General features: G+C 36.6%; 1 protein-coding gene across 1 annotated transcript in view; it reads left to right on the top strand.

Annotated features, from left to right (window-relative positions):
• Nucleotides 1–21,898, top strand: part of LOC126366988 (neuropeptide FF receptor 2-like) — a 54,935-nt gene that overhangs the window by 16,554 nt on the left and 16,483 nt on the right. The window contains exons 3-5 of the mRNA XM_050010332.1: nt 8,405–8,631; nt 13,375–13,477; nt 17,665–17,762. Of these exons, the coding sequence (XP_049866289.1) occupies nt 8,405–8,631; nt 13,375–13,477; nt 17,665–17,762 (428 nt within the window). The remainder of the gene's footprint in view (nt 1–8,404; nt 8,632–13,374; nt 13,478–17,664; nt 17,763–21,898) is intronic.

The raw sequence follows: 21,898 nt of genomic DNA, 5'->3' as shown, positions 1-21,898 counted from the left end.
GACAACTAGATGGCGCTCATCGATGCCCCAAAACGCGCTAACGAAGTTTGCACAACGCGACGCATATACAGGTTGTTAATAACACCGTGTCGAATATTGAGGGTAATGATTTAGCTCATGAGTCCGAGTCAGGTCATGAAGAAAAATGCAAAGCATGTGGGTACACACATGCCTATTCGTGGTGAGGCATGTACTACTTAGGCACGTTAATAAATGAACGAATTTATTTATTTTAAAGGCGGACGGTGTACTTAGGAGTATAACAGAAGTTTTGTGCCATTCCCGGAAATTTTCCTGTTGTAAAAGATCTTTAATAGTAAGGACACTGGCTGCTTTTCTTTTTCAAATTGTTCTTTCTTGTATTCTGGTATTATCTGCCGAAAGGCATCTCGGTGGCGCAGCGGTTAACGCGCTCGGTCTGCGATTGTTGAAGTTAAGCAACTTTCGCAAAGGCCGGTCATAGGATGGGTGACCACAGAAAAAAAAAAGTTTTTATCTCAAGCTCCTCCGTGCTTCGGAAGGCACGTTAAGTCGTTGGTCCCGGCTGCATTAGCAGTCATTAATAACCACCAATCCGCACTAGGCCCGCGTGGTGGTTTAAGGCTCGATCTCCCTAACCATCCATACGGAAGGCCCGTGCCCTAGCAGTGGGGACGTTAATGGGCTGGTGATGATGATCTGCCGAAAGGCTAGGTTATAAAGCAATTGTTTTAAGTTTACGCGGTTATTATCATAATTAAAACACATAATCCATAATCAATTTTTTACTGCTGGGAATGTTCCCAAAATGAGAACGGCACAACACTGGTGGCATTAATAAGTGCGAGTATAAGAAGTATCACAACCGCGTGTAAACTAATATACTTACCTTATTTTTATTTTTTTAGAAATCTTGTATTTATAATTTTACCTTATCAGGGGGGTGAAAAGCTACGTAGAAGCAATTCATCTAAAAAATCAATATTACAATTTGATATTTGCACATTTATATAAAAGTTAGTGCGCAATGCACACCAATTTAATGTCAAATAGCAATATTGTTGTTTTTTATATGAATTGTTTTGATGTGGCCTTTTTAACTCCCCAGATTTTGCGTACCTAAAAGTAAAATATCAAAATGTACTCGTAGCAATTAAGGTTCCCACCTAATGTCAATTTACTCAATCCATTAAAATTGGTAATGGAATCTGTAAAGAAAGTAGGTCAGTCTTAGAAACCTGCATTCGAAGCGTCGTCAAGACCATTTGAAAATAAATTTTGTTGTGAAAATCTTAACTACGTGCTAAGCTAGTGACTGTACCTACCATTTTTAAAGCGAATAAATGATTTATGAATTATAATTATGGTCTGGAAGTAAAGAAGTTATATATGAATAAGTTTAGCTGCTTATTCCGAGGACATCGTAAACGTCGACTGCAGTAGGTAATTATGGGTTGGACTCCCTGTGGGGACATATTACGGAAATCGCCTTGTGATTCCTAGTTTGTTAAAACATTATAATTATAGACTCACCCGATTACGAAAGTAAGATGATCAGCAAGATAAGCAGTCGGTCCCGGCTAGAAATTAGTTGATTAGGTATGTAGTCATTTCATGAGTCATGTCAGGGGCCTTTGGTGGCTCAATAGTAATCATGACACCAAAGTGGCGAGGCCGTCCGCACGTGTACCTACTACTTATGAAAAATGCCTGATACGAATTGGTGCGGGGCAGAGAGGTTTATTTTTTATATCATTACATTGTTAGTTAAACCACTGATACCGTTAAACCACAATAAGTCACCGTTCTACAGCATTATTTTGTAGTTTACACAAGTTAGAGTGTGACTAGGACTCGCCAATCCAACGGTGGAACTTTGGAAGTTGTACATGTGCATCGCGCTGTGAGAACTTCGTTAGCGCGTTTGAAGCATCGCTCAACGCCATCTATGATAAATGTGCGGAACTAGATTGTCCGCCACAATCTTATTAGGGATCACCAGGCGTGTTTTTTTTTTTTTACTTATTGTAGATTTGCCGCAGATGGCATTAACTACTTGGTCGGACAAATGGGGAGCGCTGAAGGCTCTCACCCGGTACAACGTTTAAGACAACAGGCCTGAGGGTGCCCAGTTGGGCGCGAACCTCGGCTCAGGGCGTCGTCTGAGAGGAAAAATATTTGAAAGAATTAATCGACCCTAGTGGGTCGATAGCGATAAGCGCTGAATGAGGGAAATCGTCGACCACGCCGGCGGGGTCGGTATCACCAGGCGTGTGTTGACGTGTCTAGGTATGCAAATGTCAGCAAGTTGTAGACAACTTATAAGTCTATTTGCTCTAAGGCGGCTGCGAGTTTACTTATGTAAATTGATATAAACGGTAATATTAACCAGTAATAACATTCCCCTGCGTTTATTGCTTTTAGTCCCTGTATGTTATATTATTTTACAGACCCACGGCCCTGTAGACCCTCGTTAAAACGTGGGTCTAATGATAGCAGGGTTGAGGAGTAAGAAAGCTGTCAGTAGATTGATTGTTTCATAATAGGGTTGCACTATGGAGCATTTACGCGAAATTGGGTTATAAAGTAAAGATTAATACTTACTTACTAATAGAGTGGTCATTTTCCGCCCCACGTATATTCGTATCGGTGCCGATATAGATTTATCTTAGAACCCTCCCGTAAACAAACCATCTGTGTCTTATATTAGTCTAAATGGCCGTAAGCTGTAAAAGAGTAAGGGAACGCAGACGAGTTATGTGTCTCGCTCGCACTTACGCGGTAACGCGGCAAACGGTAAGAACGAGATTTTTGTATAGAGTGTACTTGCTATGGTTGCGTTTATTCTATGGTTAGTGACATCGTAACGAATACTAAGGGGAAGACTTAGACCATGATTCCAAGTTGATATCAAGTGGTTTATATTTTCTTTATTTTTTAATTATTTTTAATTCTATTAATATATTAAATTTAAAAAAATCAAAAAATTTAATTGAAATTTGAAAAAGTAGATAAAAAGTATTTTTTGCGATGGAAAATTCCACTTCATATTAACTCAGAATAATTAGCTGACTACTCGTCTCTATTACTCCGTACAGGTACATGAGAGAGGACACCAAACTATACTATACAGGGTGTTAGTGGCACCGTAACGAATACTGAGGGGGATTATTCGGACCATGATTCTGAGTTAACATCAAGTGGAATTTTCTACCAAAAAATTAATGAAATTTTTTGTTTTAAAAAAATATATATTCCGTACTATTGCGATGGAAAATTCCATTTGATATCAACTCAGAATAATGGTCTAAATCATCGCTCACAGTTTATGATGTCTAACACTCTGTATGTAAACATACAAACATTGCATAAACAGGTGTCTGTGACATAAATATAAAATTAAAAGACGACCTGCAAGGCTGACATGTGACACGTGTTAAAATTATCGATAAGTTTGTTTTTTCCCAAACATGCGTGGCACGTGATTTTCTTCGTCTTTTGACAGATCGACGTGACTTATTCGTGTTCACGTATTATTAGCACCAATCGACAAAACGACGTAAATGAAACTGTCTTTTCCGTTAGCAGTCGTTACATGAGTCATTTCAGGGGACTTTTACGGCTCAATAGTAACCCTGACACCAGGGTTAATGGGGTTGGTAATCGACCTCACAACCCGATAGAAGAAGAAGTGAAACTATGTTTAATGAATAAAGATATTTTTGAGTATGAATTTGGACTTGAAACCTGACTTGATATTGATCAGTCAAATAGACAGATAATTCAGTTACAATGTTAAAGGAAATATAATATAAGTATCCGTATTTACTTATGAACAAGGAAGAGTAAACTAAACTAAAAAAAAGAAGAGTAAAAAAAACTACAAGCCACTTTCTTACTTACCTGTGCCAGTTTTACTTACTTAAGCTTTTCGCAGGGTCTTCGAATAGGCTTTATTAGAAGACCTGTTCAACTTTATTCATAAGAAAGTTTCAACAGGACTTGTTACTTGATCTTGTAAAACTATCGTATTATTCTTTCCTTTCTAGGTTAGTTATACAACATTTTATGATTATACCGTTTGTTTTAGCCGTGGTAACCCGGTTATAAGAACGTTTGATTCTTAATTTGAGGTTGTAAGTTCAAATCACCCAATGAGATACATGTACATAGATGACTATACATTTTGTTGCGCTATCTCTATCAATCAATCAATCATTAATTTGCAAGAACACAAAGTTAAAGATCTTATTCTAAGTAAAACAGTGCATGTATTCAACCTGCAAGCAGGTGTGCAAGGTGTGTGTCAGATGGGCAATAAAAGTAAATTAACTTTTGATTTGTTCCATTATCCTTATGTACCTCATCAACAAATCCCTAGTCCCGTAATCCCGTTTTTCACAGGGTCCGCTTACCTAACTTGAAAATTTGACAGGGCTGTTTTATTTTTATTACAGAAGCGACTGCCTGTCTGACCTTCCAACTCGCGAAGGGAAAACCAGCCGAATATAGGTTAGGCCATAAACCTCAGAAATGAATTTCTCGGGAACATCCTTATGTATCTTAGGACTTCGTATCAACAGTGGCTGCAAGTTGTCTTTGATTACTTGTGGCTCTGCCCACCCCATTTGGGATTACGGGCGTGAGTTTATGTATGTATGTATGTATCCTTATGTACCTATAACCATAATAACGTTACACGCCTACCCCATCCCACTCATAAGGGGCTTTGCTAAATCCGAACTCATTAAGTATAAATGCGGAAAAAAGTCTGTGGGGCACTTCCTCACGTACACATTCTGTATGTATAACGTAAATACTCCGTCATTTTCCGTATAGAATTTATCTCCAAATATAAAACACATTAACAAAAGAAAGCACGTTGTCTTAATAAATAAAACTCCAAAATAATATAAATAAACTAGCGACTCCCCCCCACCCCCGGATTGGCTCGGGTGCAATGCTGAGGAAAAAATGAAATTATTTATATTACGACATCACTTTAAAACCTCATAAATAACAGAATTCCTCCACTATTTAATGGATGTTATTATACATTAAACCTTTCTCTTGAGTCACTATATCTATTAAAAAAAACGCATCAAAATCCGTTGCGTAGTTTTAAAGATTTAAGCATAACATAAGGATATAGAGACAGAAAAATGACTTTGTTTTATACTATGTAGTGAAATGTAAGTTTAAAAACTAAAACTTGACTACGGAAAAATCACGCTCTAAAAAGTAAGAAACAAGAAAACATTTCTCCGAAAATCTTCCGAAGAGTGAAGTTTAAGAGATAGCCGTAGTCATATGCCAATCATTATGTCAACCTGAGAAATCGCTTACCACGGCATACGAGCATAATATAGTTGCATAGATAGTGCTCTCAATAGTCTTAGTGAGTCATGTCAGGGGCCTATGGCGGCTCAGTAATAACCCTGACACCAGGGTTGATGGGGTTGGTAATCTACCTCACAACCCACACGATAGAAGAAGAGTGCTTTCAATTTGTTACTTCAAATTATATTAAATAAAAGTCTAAGCATACATACCCTTTGATTATATCTCGCAGATATTTGTCGCTTTCTGTGGGTTCTCTTACCACAAAGACCTCTCCATTAAATTAATTAAAGGTTACCACTGGTGCCAGCTTAATGAATACCGTAAAAAGCGGCCAAGTGCGAGTCGGACTCGCCCATGAAGGGTTGCGTAACAGCAAGTAACATAATATAAAAGTTTTCTTTTTAGTTCGTAGTAACTTTTGATGTATTAACTATGTGTATTTTTAACTCCCGACGCAAAAAGAGGGGTGTCATAAGTTTGACGAGTGTGATGTGATGCGTGCGATTTATGATGTATAAAAAAAACTACTTACTAAATCTGGTTCAAACCAATTTTTGTTGGTAGTTTGCATGCTAATCTACATCATATATTTTTTAGTTTTATCCTCTTCTTATTTTAGAAGTTACAGGGTTGGGGGGGACACATTTTACCACTTTGGAAGTGTCTCTCGCGCAAACTGTTCAGTTTAGAAATAAATGATATTAAAAACCTCAATACCATTTTGGAAGATCTATCCATAGATACCCCACATGTATGGGTTTGATGAAAAAAAAATTTTTGAGTTTCAGTTCTATGTATGGGGACCTCCAAATTTTTTTGTTTTTTTTTCTATCATTGCATAAAAATCTTAATGCGGTTCACAGAATACACATATTTATCAAGTTTCAACAGTATAGCTATTATAGTTTCGGAGAAAAGTGGCTGTGACATACGGACGGACGGACAGACATGACGAATCTATAAGGGTTCCGTTTTTGCCATTAGGCTACGGAACCCTAATTAAAAATTAGGCTCTATTTATGGGAACAAATTGATTTTCTTTGTGATTTATATACTTTTTAACCCCCGACGCAAAAACGACGGGGTGTTATAAGTTTGACGTGTCTGTGTGTGTGTGTGTGTGTGTGTGTGTGTAATTGTGTATGTGTCTGTCTGTGGCATCGCAGCTCCCAAACGGATGATCTGATTTTTTCCGTTTTTTTTTTGTTTGAAAGATACATCAGTCTAGAGTGTTCTTGGCTATGTTTGGTGGAAATCGGTTTAGGTCTTCAAGGTCATCAGGTCGTTTGTTAAGCGTGATAGGAATGTTACACGCTCAGTTTGCTTGCAAGCATTGGGATAAGTTATTTTTTGCTTTTTATAGGTTTTATCATTTCTAACCTTATGTCTGTTTGTAATTGAGTATGTTTTTGGTCGGGGATTTTTTAAATTTTAATTTTAATAATTATTGAGTGTGTTTTGAGGAGCTCGGTGGCGCAGCAGTAATCGCGCTCGGTCTGCGATTGTTGAAGTTAAGCAACTTTCGCAAAGGCCGGTCATAGGATGGGTGACCACAAAAAAAAAGTTTTCATCTCGAGCTCCTCCGTGCTTCGGAAGGCACGTTAAGCCGTTGGTCCCGGCTGCATTAGCAGTCGTTAATAACCATCAATCCGCACTGGGCCCACGTGATGGTTTAAGGCCCGATCTCCCTATCCATCCATAGGGAAGGCCCGTGCCCCAGCAGTGGGGACGTTAATGGGCTGATGATGATGAGTGTGTTTTGAATTATCTTTTTTTTCTTTTTTTGTACAGCAGGAAAAAAAAAAGAAAATGCAAACAACTCTTTTCGGAAACCGGTTGTGAACACATCTCAACACCCTGAGTTGCTCACAACCATGTTGCCGCCTTACTGTCCTGTCGCCGGCTAGGTTTAACCCATCCGGAGCCATCTGTTTATTAACATTGGTCGAGCATGCGCCACAATAGTCCCCGATAGTGATTCGGTCCACTAACCCTCAACGCATTAGTCCATTTCCGTTTGTTCCTATAATCAGCAATAGTCTTGCTGGGATTGTCTTTTGATGCACTCCCATGGTGCATACAGGGGTAATCCCCGATTGGTGTCACACCACATTTAAATTAAATTGTCTTAAGGCTTCTACGTTGGCTTCGGGACTCGTACCCGGGACGCTTAAACATTGTACGGTCACGAATACTAATAATATGTATACACTTTGAAACCATGTCACATTAACTTTTTCGCAATTGAAACCGTAAGTCTTATTAAATGTCAAATATGATAGTGTGACAAGGTTCTAAAGTGGGTACATGATATTGCTCATGGCTGTATCACGGAGATCGCCATAAATGCTATCATTGATTTTACCTGGAGCTGCTGTATATTTCTATTTAAAGTCCTCTAGCCCACGTGTCGGACGACGCTCAGTGGGTAGGCCCGCTACAAGGTGGACCGACGATCTGGTGAAGGTCGCGGGAAGCCGCTAGATGCGGGCAGCGCAGGACCGATCGTCGTGGAGATCCTTGGGGGAGGCCTATGCCCAGCAGTGGGTGTCATACGGCTGATGATGATGATGATGAGCCCTCGTTGACAATTACTTCCGCACAATATCCCAGGTAGAGGAAATGACTGAAAACCAGCGCTGGATGGCGCCATAGCATGGCATCACAATCTGAGCCATTTCCTTTTGCCCGTATTCGTACTATGCATAATTACCTAGTTCTTATAGCAAACTAGCGGCCCCGGCTTAGCTCGGGTGCAATGCTGAGGAAAAAATGAAATTATTTACGACATCACATTAAAAACCTCACAAATAACAGTATTTCTCCACTATTTAATGGAGGTTATTATAATATAATTATACATATAAACCTTCCTCTTGAATCACCCTATCTATTAAAAAAACCGCATCAAAATCCGTTGCGTAATTTTAAAGATTTAAGCGTACATAGGGTTATAGGGACAGAAAAAGCGACTTTGTTTTATACTATGCAGTGATGTAAATTGTTACTGGCAATAAATTTATTTTATTGTTATTCTATTATTCTTATTCTTGATTTTAACATAATATTTTCTTACCCTCAGGAGTAGCAGTAGCAGCAAGTGTGTTCACCTTAACAACGATGTCAGTAGACCGGTGGCTCTCCATATCCCCTGAGCCGAGGCTGCGCCCCCCCGGACGGAGGCAGGCGCTCTTTCTGCTCACCCTACTGTGGATAGCAGCGCTATTCATCTTCATACCCCTGGTGCTTGTTGCGAGTGTCAGGAAAGAGACGGTTCCTGTTATATCGAAGGGTATACGGAATCTATCGGTATGTATTATTTTAATTTTTAACGCAGTCAGTTATTTTCTTTTTGATATGACTAGTATAATACATACAGGATGTTAGTGACATCGTAACGATTACTGAGGAGAATGATTCAGATCAAGATCCTGAGTTCATATCCAGCGGAAATTTCCTGTCGGAAAATTCATGAAAATGTTAGTGATTTTTTTAACTAACCACTTGATATTAACAGAGAATAATGAGCTGAATCATCCTCTTCAGTATTTGTAAGTAGCCATACAAGTCGATAGTGACATCGTAACAAATATGGGGATGATTCAGGCCATGATTCTGAGTTGATATCAAGTGGATTTTCCTGTCGAAAAAATTCCATTCCATACTTTTGCGACGGAAAATTCCACTTGATATCAACTCAGAATCATGGCCTGAATCATCCCTCTAAGTTTTTGTTACGATGTCACTAACACCCTGTATAGTAAAGTATGGTGTCCTTGTGAGATAAAGCTCTAATAATAATAAATAAATACTTCTGCGACGGATATTAATGCCCTGAATTAGATTCCCAGTAGGTAAGATCTTTATGATACCAAGATCAAAGATCCAAGATCTTTATGATACACGAATCAATCAATTAGGAATTATTTATTATAAATTGACTCTGCTCTTATTGTCTTTATTATTTATCTTCCTTAATAATAGATATCCTGCTTATTCGAGGACAATCTTTATTAGCTATCGAAGGCACTAGGGAGGATCGATCTAGGTTTGACAAGCTTATTAGGGTCAGATTTCGACTATTACAGCCACGTTTAAAATGTATTCCGAGAGGCTGATCCGCCATAACGCCCCCTAATATGGTTTATGTTACGACTACCAACTTACTTAAGTGCCTTAAGCACCTAATTAGTATCTAGGATCAGTAACTTAATGTTCCTATCGGGTCAATGCCCATCATAACCAACCTTGGTGTCCATACCACCAATGGCCAGGGTGTGAAACAGTAAGGTATACGAGCAGTAATGTTATGCTATCGTTATCATATCGGTATGAATTTCCGGTACCAATTTCTATCGGTCCATAAATTACGGTACCGATTTTACGGACTAATAGGTAATCGGTACCGTTATTAATCTTTCGAACGCCGGAACGCGGATCTCGACCAGACACAATGTAAAATCTATTGTGTCTGGTATCTCGGCATATGAGAAGTTAAAAAGTTTCAGGTATACTTACAAGCAGTTAAGGTACAGCAGCGGCAGCGGATAAGCAGATAAGGTATAAAAATAAATCGGTAATATCGGGACCGTAATTTTATATCGGTATGATAACGGTATTGTGTCTTATATACTTACCCTAAACGTTTTCCATCTAGGTGGAAGAACTTTCAGTGGAAAGTGGAAAAAATCTCGACAAAGTCTAATTAAGATAATGGCAACTGGTTAGTTGTATATAAAACAGACAAGTTTCTTAGCAAATAGCTTACTTTGCCTTTGAGACAGTTAATTTAGAGTTTGAAAAAAGTTATAGTAACTGCTAGTAATGTTACACGAAAACAAAGAGAAAGTTTTAATAAGTAGTTGATTCGGCGACGCTTGCAAATAGATACCTAAATAAGGTCATCGTATCATTGGTAGGTACTTGAACGACGATAAAAACTGCCTATTTCTCCCATTAGATGTCGCTACTGTTGAGTATTCTTGAATTTTGACAGTTTCCCAAACTACCGACCGAGAAGACCGAGAAGGACTTACATTGACTAAATTGGAAATGTCCTTAGAAAAGGTTCATACGATCTACTCTGAACCGGCGTGCACGTATGAAGCGATTGATGAATGTGGAGGAAGCAAGAGAAATGTGTCAGGATCGAAGCAAATGGAATTCTATAGTCTCTGCTTACCCCTGTGGGAAATAGGCGTGAGTTTATGTATGTATGTATGTCCCCAAACTATATGAAAAAACAGACATAATGTTTTGATTATATTATATTTTTACAGCGTAACCCTTTGCGCGGCGTTTAACTGCAAAGTCATAGTGGTATATTTATTCTCTAAAGTTCGGAAAGAAAAAACTTAGATAAACTTATTTTCAATCAAAATTGCCTTTTTCAACTGGCTGTTTTTTTTTTTCGTAGCCCATTCTTCAGACAGGATGAATTCCACGTTGCTTCACATTTTATAGGAATCTATCACGAATTTTAGCCGGGCAGTATGGAGAACTGTCAAAATTTAGGTGCTAATTCCTATAAATACCATCTAATTTTATTTTAAGTTATATCTGTCATTTTCTTATCCGCCGAAAAGTGAAAATATCTACGTGGATTATTATTGCTGCAAAAAAAGAAAACAATTACAAAAGTACAAGAAGTTTATTTTTAGAGCCGTGGTAGCCCAGTTGATAGAACGCTTGCCTCTCACTCTGATGGCGCAGGTTCGAAATCAGCACAGGCCTAAACCAATGATTGTCGAATTTGTTTTCGAAGTCATTTTTAGATCATAAATGTTTATCACGTGTTCACGTGTTCAGAGGTATGTGACCTAACCTATATTGGGGTGGTTTTCCCTTCGCGAGTTGGAAGGTCAGACAGCCGCTTCTGTAAAAACCGGACCTGTCAAATCTTTAGGTTAGGTGAGCGAACCCTGTGAGAAACAGGATAATGGAGATGACGATGAAGAGTAAAAGAGGTTTTCATCTATGGAAATTATCATTATTACTACTTTTAATAGATAATACATCAAGTGAGGGCATTTGTTGCCCTAATCTCTAGTACACTTCCACTCTATTACACAAAAACCTCCAAATATCCCCAAAATCAAGACTATGTGGGTTGAACAAATATAATAAAAAGGCTTTAGACGAAAATACTCGTGGGGTAGCTTCCTGGTTCATGTCTTTTGGAAATAATATAACACCTACAGAGCGATAGAGAGAATAGTCTTTATTTAGTCTATTTTCAGAATAGTTTCTATTCATTTGACAGATACAAGACAGGTAATATTAAAATGAAAGTAAAACACAACCACACATCACACACACCTAGTAACCATTCATTCATTCATTCTTCTACATCTAGTAACCTTTGTAACTGAACAGATAAGATAGATATATGTTTAATTACTTAATTTGAAAAGTTCTGATGACGAATGATGAAGAATTCTTCGTGTAATGTCACTGGATGGCATCCTATGTTTTCAAATTCATCATCATACCCCTAGCATTATCCCATTTTTCACAGGGTCCGCTTACGTAACCTGAAGATTTGACAGGTCCAGTTTTTTACAGAAGCGACTGCCTATCTGACCTTCCAACCCGCGAAAGGTAAACCAACCCAATACAAGGTTAGGTCACATACCTCCGAAAATGAATTTCTCGGGAATGAGGGTTTCCTCACGATGTTATCCTACTTTTTCAAATTGTAAAACAAAAGTCGACCTTCTATGTCCTGCGATGGTGATTATTACTAAATGTAAAACTCAAAAATTCTCATAGCTGTTTGAAATATTGGCAAATAGTACCAAATTTAATTTTCTGGCACGTTTATAGAAACGGTTTGTATAAGAAGGTGACTGATACTAATAATTTCACACAAAACAAGCGAATATTCTTAGTAAATTGAAAGCGTCTCGGGATTTATCACCAAAATTTCCTTCTACTGGCCCAATAACATTACAGATTGAAAAATTGGCTCGGGCAAGAATTAAGCTCGCTTTCGTCTGGAGTTGACAAAAGCTATGAATCCTTATTCCGCATGATTGAGAATATTTCAATGTTTTCTGGTTCCGTAGATGTGTATTCGTAGATGTAATTATCTGGATACATTACCTTGGCGAATCTGACATTAACTTGACAAGTTAGCCTTGCGAAATTTTTACTTGACAATTTTGTTATGTTTTTAACTCTTTATTTCAAGTTCGATAAGTCTATTTCTATAATGTTATAAATTTAGTCTAAAGACCTATTATGTGAGGAGATAAAAAAAATTGCAAAGGACCTACAAATCTGATAAGAGTTCCACTGACAAGAGCCTAGCAACCAGGCCAAAACCCCACAAAAAAATACTGTCTTGTTTATGGTGCAAATAAATTTCATTTTATATCAAACAGTGGACCGTAATCAACTTCTGATTTTATGCGACTATGTGACCTAATTTAAATCGTTACAATAATGACTAATATTTCAACTATCATTTATTTATTATTTTATTTATTAAAAACACTTACATCTACCATTACAGTTTATATAACCAATTCGATAGAGTAGGAACATAACTTGACATCTCTTACTAATTTATTAGGTACCTAACTATTGTTTATAAATATTCATTTTATAACTTAACACATATAGCGTAACCTTTGTAAATTCACTCATAGAGCATGAAAACAAATCTATAATTTCTGCAACCTCATTTAACACATGCATGACTCGCGTGAGAGGGGTGTTATTCAGCAATTTGGTTCGTCCGCGAGGAACTGTGAATACCTATTATTATACAGAGTGCGTAACGAAAACTTTGAAGGATGATTGAGACCATGATTCTGAGTTGATATCAAGTGGAATTTTCCATCGCAAAAGTATGGAACTAAAAAAAAAATTTAGAATTTTCCGACTGAAAATTCCGCTTGATATCAAATCAGAATCATGATCTAATTCATTCCCCTGAGTATTCGTTACGATGTCACTTACACCCTGTATAATGGCGAGAATTGCATACACAATTGTATGAATTTAATAGCCGGACAAACTTTTCTGAAATTTTTTGTTTGTTTCTAGATAGAATCAAGAGACGTGCACTTCTGCACGGAGGAATGGCCCAGTCAGGACACAAGAAAGCAGTTTGGGACATTCAGCTTCACATTAGTATACGCCATACCTGGTAAGTACTTACTATACATAATATACTTAAAAAAAAACTTAAGGCAGTAAAAAACTTAACGCAAGGCTGGACGTGGACAGTGCTATTATGCAGCACTGGACCTGTGTCCAACTTGCCAAATTTTTTACTAACATAGATATAAGACTTTTGTTACTAACAATTGCTATGGGAAAACACCCGAAATATTTTTTTTTTTTTAGTATACAAAAGAACGTTTGGTCCGTCATACTGTTGTCGATCTATCGATAATTAGAAAGAAAGAAAGAAACATTTATTATAAAGGGACACCACAGTAACAAACATAAAACAAATAACAAAATAATATAAAACACGGAGTACCACATAGCTTACAATCAAAACACAATAATTAGATACTCGAGGTGACCTAACGGCTACGATCCGAAGGCCCCGGGTACGAATCCCGATGGTGACATATCACACAAATCACTCTGTGATCCCTGGTTTGGTCAAGACATTACAGGCTGATCACCTGATCGTCTGAAAGTAAGATGATCCGTGCTTCAAAAGCCACGTTAAGCCGTTGGTCTTGGTAACTATTTACTGATGTAAAGATAGCATCTAGGGTTGATGATGCTATTCCACCTCACAGCCCACACGATAAGAAGAACAGGTGACCTTGAAAATCGATAGAATCGATAGCTCAGTTAGATCAATACTAACATAACAAATCAATACTATCTACATATTGATATACAAAATACAGCAACGTGTAACCCTACACAACACCCAGTCTACCGTTCCAATCCTTTGGCCAACTCCCCTCTACTCGTATCCCCTTGTGCAAGAACTTTCAAAAGGCTGAAACCTGATAATGTATTTACATATTCAGACGACGCAGCGCTGGCTGCATTGTTCTAAAACAGTTATAATACCGAAACAGACCTGATAAATGGTCTAACGACTGGTGGCAGATTACAAAAACTGTTAATTGGGTCCGAAAAATTGTGGAATGGGGCATAAAGGAAACGATTATATTTATTTACCCTTGTTTATTAAACTTTTATATTTTTTAACGTTTTTCCTTTTAAAAACAACCGACCGCCATTTCCCTGTCATTCCGCAATCCTCTCTCTCACTCACTCCCCTCTCTCTCTCTCTCTCTCTCTCTCTGTCTTTCAAACACCTATATTTAACGTTTTATTCAGCCTACCATTCCTACACTCGGCCATCCTAAGTCAAAGACAAATTATGAAATTCTGATTACTAAATAAAGATAATTGTTGCTTGATATTTAGATTACCTTATGTAGAGGTATAGAATGATGTTGCTATTTATATTGCTTTTCTTTATTTTAATCAATATCAAAACCTTGGTGTTATAAAAAAAAGATATAGATAGATATTATTTATATCCAAATTCAAAGATAAAAGATGCATAATGTCTGTTATTCATGAAATTAGAAGTTTAAAAGAAGACCTTAACAACGCCATCTATCGTGTTTTTGGGGAACGCCGATTGGAAATTCCCTCAATGTATACATTTTTTTTGTGATGCGACTGTGGTTGCGGTGGAGACAACAATTTGAATTTAGAAGGCATGGTTATCTGTAACCAATTAGAACATTAATTGTTGATTTTGACAAGGGTACGGTATCTTTAAAGAATTTTAGCAATGTTCTTGAATTTAAATGTAAAATACAGTTTCAGGCCGTGACGAGAGCAAATCGATAGGAGAAATAAATCAACGCATTAACTTGTCGTACCTTTGAAATGCCAGTCGAAAGGATTCTTTGCCATTCAAATCGGATTAATCGCCTTATTTTTCTTGCTTTGTATTTAAAGGGTGTTATAATGTAATTATGTTCAAAAGTCGTAAGACAGAATCTCCTTTTAAAATCAATATTGTTTTAGTATTATGTCTGGAAATATCGGCCTTAAGAGGTTAAAGTAAAGCCAATAAACTTTCCTTACGTTTGTTATTCGTCAGTTTACTTAAATTTTTCCAGGTTATGTTCGTGTAACGCCATAATTACCTATTTTCTTATTGCCCGGGCTGCATATTTATTCAAATACCTATATCAAATAATATCTAATGGCAGAGGCATTATAAAAATACTTGTTTCTTGATATTTGGATCATTTATGTATAGAATTATGTTGCTAAATTGCTAAATTATGTTGAGTTATGTTGTTGGTTGTTTAAGAAAAGTAAACCTATATTGCTTCCCTTTATTTTGATCAGAATAATAATGGGTGGCAGATGTGTTGTGCCTAAGTGTAATAAGAAAGGTCATCATTTATATCTAAAAATAGAGATAAAAGATGCACATGTCTGTTATCATAGCGCTATTATTCACACTTCTGGACACAGGCCTCCTCTCATTGATATCAAGGGTGGGGTTTGCAGTATACTCCTCCATGCTGTTCACTTCAGATTCACAACTTTTTATTTTAATGTATAATTTGAATACGTAATCATAATTAGCATTTATTTACCGTGTTTACAATTTGAAAGTGTAGTTGAAATTGGTACTTATTTCAAATTCAAATTCGTTTAATGGAAAAAATAATTATATATTAGTATATATTAAATACTATTATTATTTTTGTTTTATATAATATTATTTATTATTGTATTATTATTGTGTTTGTATATATTAGTTATTATTATTTTATTAATTAATAAAATTCATATTTGCTATTAAATAATAAAAATCTTAAATAACTTAACCGTGAATAAAAAAATACACACGGGCAATATTTGAAACAAATATTTTTTTCACAATATTTTCACACTTTACTAGTTATCCTTTCATCTCTGGGACTAACACAATTTATTACGTCAGTTTACTCACAATTTATTAAGAAAAGTAAACAGACGTGTCCTTTCATTTATAAAATTGAGTAAAAAGAAAAAGAGCTTATTCCTGAGGAATTGCCTTTTATAAAAACATGGCAAAAGGAGGACACGGGGGTTAAAAAGGCCTGATTCATCTAAAAAGTCGGTCAAGTGTGGTTCTGACTCGCGCACCGATGGCTCGACACAAATTGCCATCTGGTTATTATCAGACCCTCAATGCCAACCACCAATCAAAAAGCTCATCAAGACTGCAAATATAAGTTTGTAAATGCAAAAACAGGCTATAAATGGTAATATTTTCAGTTTTCATTGATTTAGAAGCATGATTTTTATACAGCTTCATAAGACCGCAGACATAAATATTACATGTTTATTTCAATTTGATACCTCCACGCGTTTCCGAGAAAAAGGTCTTGACAGATAGATGAACAGACGGACATATCCTATAAGGATTCCGTTTTACCTTTTGAGGTTCGGAATCTATACAGCAATACATATTTAACTTTTACACACAGCATTATAAAAAGAAAAAGATGGTAATATACTTGCCAATTACATGCGTACACAGCATTTACTATACATGAAAACAAACAAACTATATAAGTAATGTACAATATAAATAATATTCGGTATGGTAGTGACATCGTAACGAATACTGAGGGGGATGATTCAGACCATGATTCTGAGTTAATATCAAGTGGAATTTTCCGTCGCAAAATTCATGTTTTTTTTAGTTTTTTTAATTATTTTCAATTCTATACTTTTGCGATCAAAAATTCTACTTGATATTAACTTAGAATAATGAGTTGACTCAGCCCCCTCAATATTAGTTACGTTACATCCCGCACAAGTACATACAGGTAGCGCCATACTAGTAGGTACGCGTGCTAGTGACACCGTAACGAATACTGAGGGGGATGATTCAGACCATGATTCTGAGTTGATATTTAGTGGAATTTCCTGTCGGAAAATTCAAGATTACTTTTTTGGGTTTTTTTTTCAACTATTTTCAGTTCCATACTTTCAACTCAGAGTCATGGCCTGAATCATCCCTCAAAATTTTCGTTACGATGTCACTAACACCCTGTATATATTTTCATTCATTCATATAATAATAGACTTGGTTGACATTGTCATCTTACTTCTATAAGTGCAAATTTGTAAACAAAAATTGTAAACTAAGTGATACCTACACGTTTCATATGTAACCCGGGGTAATCTATAATTGGCTTTCTTGTTACTTAAAATATTATATCACTACTATGTATACTATATAAGCTGTTGATTACCTGAACAATAAATAAATAAATAAAATTTTAATGTCAAATAACAAAAGTATTGATTTAAATATTTCTGTTTGTGTGTCAGGTTCAATAACGATCCTGTCGTATGCGTGTATGGGACGGACGCTGTGCTCCGTGCGACCGCCCTTCGACATTGACGAGGGGAATGTCAGTATGCAACAGGTAAGAATTGATATCCAGCGATTTCCATCCACCATTTTCCTATCCACCTTCCTCGTCATCAGGTGGTTATTATTGCGTATGGCAGACAAATATCCTGCTTGGATCAAATATCCAGCTTAAGCTCCCGGTGGTTTAAACGAAATATGATCAAATAACTGAAATTCTCCTTTATGATATAGTTTGGTTACATTGTAGGCTGATCACCAAATCGTCCGTTTGTAAGGAAATTCGTGCTTCGGAGGGCACGTTAACCAGTCAATCTATATGATATATTAGCGACAATAAGTAAAATATTTACCGCTTTTATGCAGTGCGTCAAAAATATTTGCCGATCATAATACAGATTGTTTCTTTGAAAGAAAGAAAGAAAGAAAGAAAGAAAACATTTATTTTAGAAACAAGTGGTACACACAATAGAAAAATGAACAAAATAGTGAATTAAAACCTTATCTCTAAAAAGGGACATCAGCTCAGCGAGATGTTGTGACACTCCTACATTGAGGGAGTGCCACAACGCTGATTTTCAGCTGAACCCCAAAAAATATAAAAATAATGAGCTTAAAACTAAAAAATCAAATCAAATCAACTGTGTTAATAATATGTATTATACATTTAACGGATTATAATGAATTTAAGTTCGAGGGTGAGTGTGTGTGTTTATTAAGTGAGAGTGTGTAAGGGTGCATGTGCGTATTAGTGAATAGAGAGTGAAACGTATGTCGTGTATGTACATGTGTCCGTATGTTAATGAGGATAATTACTGTAGGAAAATTGTGATTATATAAAATTATGAAATTAGTTAAAGTAACATAGGTATTGCGCATGAAGAGTAAGAGGTAAGATAACAATTTAAATTAGAAGATGAGAATATTTTCGACAGGATATTGAAGCTGAATATTAAGGACAAATGATTTAATTTTATTCTTAAACGTGGTAATGGATTTAGCGGTACGTAAGGGCGGAGGTAAGTTATTCCAAATTTTAGCTGCGGCATATTTGAAACTACCTCTGAAGGCATTGGACTTGTGTCTTCCAATATGAAGATTGTGAAGTCGCATGCGAGTTGACCAATTAAGTTTTGAGTATAAATAACATGGATACTGAGTTTTAATAACTCCAAAAAGTAGAGTAGCGAGATGAATGTAGCGTCTACTAGACATTTTAAGGATCTTCGAAGTATTGTAATAAGGAGTGACGTGACTCCGTGGGGGGATTGTATAACAGTATCTAAGGCAAGCGTTTTGAACACGCTGAATAATTTTTTTAGACTTCTCTAAAAGCCGTGGACCATAGACAGTGTCGCAATAATTAAACCTAGACAGTATCAAAGAATCAACGAGCCTTATACGTAATTGTATATTAATAAAGTCTCGAATTTTGTACAGAATTTTCAAACGATAGAAAGAGTTGCGAGCTACATCTTTGCAATTATAAGGAAGAGGAATTATTGAGGAGCTCGGTGGCGCAGCGGTAAATGCGCTCGGTCTGCGATTGTTGAAGTAAAGCAACTTTCGCAAAGGCCGGTCATTGGATGGGTGACCACAAAAAAAAAAGTTTTCATCTCGAGCTCCTCCGTGCTTCGAAAGGCACGTTAAGCCGTTGGTCCCGGCTGCATTAGCAGTCGTTAATAACCATCAATCCGCACTGGGCCCGCGTGATGGTTTAAGGCCCGATCTCCCTACCCATCCATAGGGAAGGCCCGTGCCCCAGCAGTGGGGACGTTAATGGGCTGATGATGATGAAGTAAAATATTATAATGATATCACGCGGTCCAATGTATAATTCTCATGGAATAGAAGAAGGAGATTTGAAAGGCCCTAACGCGCATTTTGTATGAGAACCGCTGTCGGCGGTTCAACCCTACTCTCTTTTACTACTCCTGCATACAGATAACTACGATAGCTCTACTGGTTCTCCAACTCCATGGTCACTTTACCGGCAATGTATATTTTATGTGATACGTTGCAATTTTATCATTACTTTTTGTAAGATACCGCATACTACAGTATTTTTTTGATAAATAGCCGATCATACTAAGGTTTTTAGCTTTCCTGTGATAAGGAGGGATATCCATATATGATAGCCGATATTTGATTTTTTCCCTGCAGATTATAATACACAAGACGATCTTTTAATATACTATCGTGGAGCTCCGTGCGCCGTAAAGTTTGCGGACGAGTGGAGTGCAAAGTTGAAGTATGAAATATTTGCTCATACTAGTATGGCGCGCGTTTCGCACTCCTGCCAACATCTTTCTTCTATTCCGTCATGTTAGTGATTAAATGATTTGATTTTTGTTCTTGATAGAAGTAATAATTACTTATTACAAACAAACGTTTTATTAAATATTTAAATAATATAAAAAACCACTCGTCTCCTTAGGTAACGAAAACATTTCATATATAGTCTTTATGTATGTAAGACTATTAAATATATTTCATAACAATATTACAATGTTCAAGTTTCCAAGGTTACGTGTTTTAAAGGAAATCAAACTCCAACGTTATTCCTTATTCTATGCTCCAACTGAAGTACTTTCTCTAGGATTTCTAAACAAATATTCACAAAAATAATTACTGTTTCGTTTTCAAGACTTGTTATTGTTGTAGAATTATGTCTGTGGAAGAATAGAGTGGTTTTAACTCTAAATACTGAACTGGGTGGGTTGAGTTTGAATACTGTTTAGAAAGGTACATGCATCCAAAACGTATTACTCAAAGTGGATTTCCTCACAATATATTTTACTTCGCCGCTGCGCATGTGTAAATGTGCAAAAAACAAGGTCAAAAAAGAATAAACTAATAAAAAATAAGCTTTGGTGCGTGATGTTGGTCGCCGTATAAGGGTTGGAGGCGGAGACCCTCGAGCTGGCTTTTTCCTCGCGCAGCGTATTTCACTTGCGGTCCAGAGGGGCAACGCTGCAAGCATAATGGGTACGTTCGGGAGGGGTTCGCTTTCCGGAGGGCTTTTTGACGCCTGATATGTGTGTATTTTGACGTATTGTAGTGTAGGTTTTTGATTTGACTATGTTATATATTTTATTAACAATGTATTTAAGTAGTAATAATAATTGATAAATAAAATTTTATTTTTAAAAATAATATTGTCTATTTGTGGTATACATAGATATTTTTTGGAAGTGTTTAAGGGTCTGTATCTACAAACATACTACAAAGCAACGAGTATTTCATTCGAATGGTTCATTATTGGGCTGTGTGGCAGCCATTTTGGTATGGTTTGACTTTTTATGACGCTCTCGTTGGGACATAAATTGCGTTGAAATTGAATGAGAGCCGATATGTTCGAAAAGCCCGCTGGTTTTTAACCTAGTTATGGAAGCAAAAGATCTTCATCTATCGTTTTCATAACTTGGTTCTGTATATGTATCAGTGTATCTACACAGAAATAGAAAAAGAAGGGGAAAACTAGCTATAATAATATTTATTTTCGTTATAAGTTGCATTGTATAACCACTGCACGTACATTCACTGCTAAGATCGGTTACGTCAGCCATATAAGAGCGCATCTTAGGCGTTCCTAGATTGGAGACTTGTCGCCATGGCCGAATACGGCTGGAACGATATATATATATTGTATAACCGCATCACATTCAGATATGTGTTGATTCAAATCAAGTTATTACAAGTATTAACTGCTCAAGATTAAAAAAATAAAATAAGGAATACACACACAGATTCAGAGACAATAGACATTAGTGTTGGACCTTTCAAAATACAAACGTAGTACCTGTCATTTTCCAAACCCTCGATCAGATAAGGGACGGATGATTTAGAGGTAAAAGGTTTTTTTTAGAACATTAGTGACTCAACACAAAAGCGCAAAGCGTAGAAAATAAATTATAAAATAAACGTTTACTTCTTGCATTTTCACGCTGATTTTCCGTGACTTTTCATTTCATTAGGAAATGTTTATTAGGTGGAATACGAAAATAAAAGTCAACTTATGTTAGAAGCTTCTTCTTGCTGTAATAATGAAGACGATATCATTTCTTCCGAGCAACGTAGACTTGTTGTATGCTAGCCGCAAATGGCACTAACTACTTGGCTGGACAAATAATTAGTGTTGCCGATCAATAGGCCACAATCGATTAATAATCGATAGCATGGCGATAGCAA

This window comes from Pectinophora gossypiella, chromosome 5, assembly GCF_024362695.1.
Source record: "Pectinophora gossypiella chromosome 5, ilPecGoss1.1, whole genome shotgun sequence".
In the NCBI taxonomy this organism is placed as follows: domain Eukaryota; kingdom Metazoa; phylum Arthropoda; class Insecta; order Lepidoptera; family Gelechiidae; genus Pectinophora; species Pectinophora gossypiella.
The sequence above is the reverse complement of the archived record's forward strand: the minus strand, read 5'-3'. Positions and strand labels throughout refer to the sequence as shown.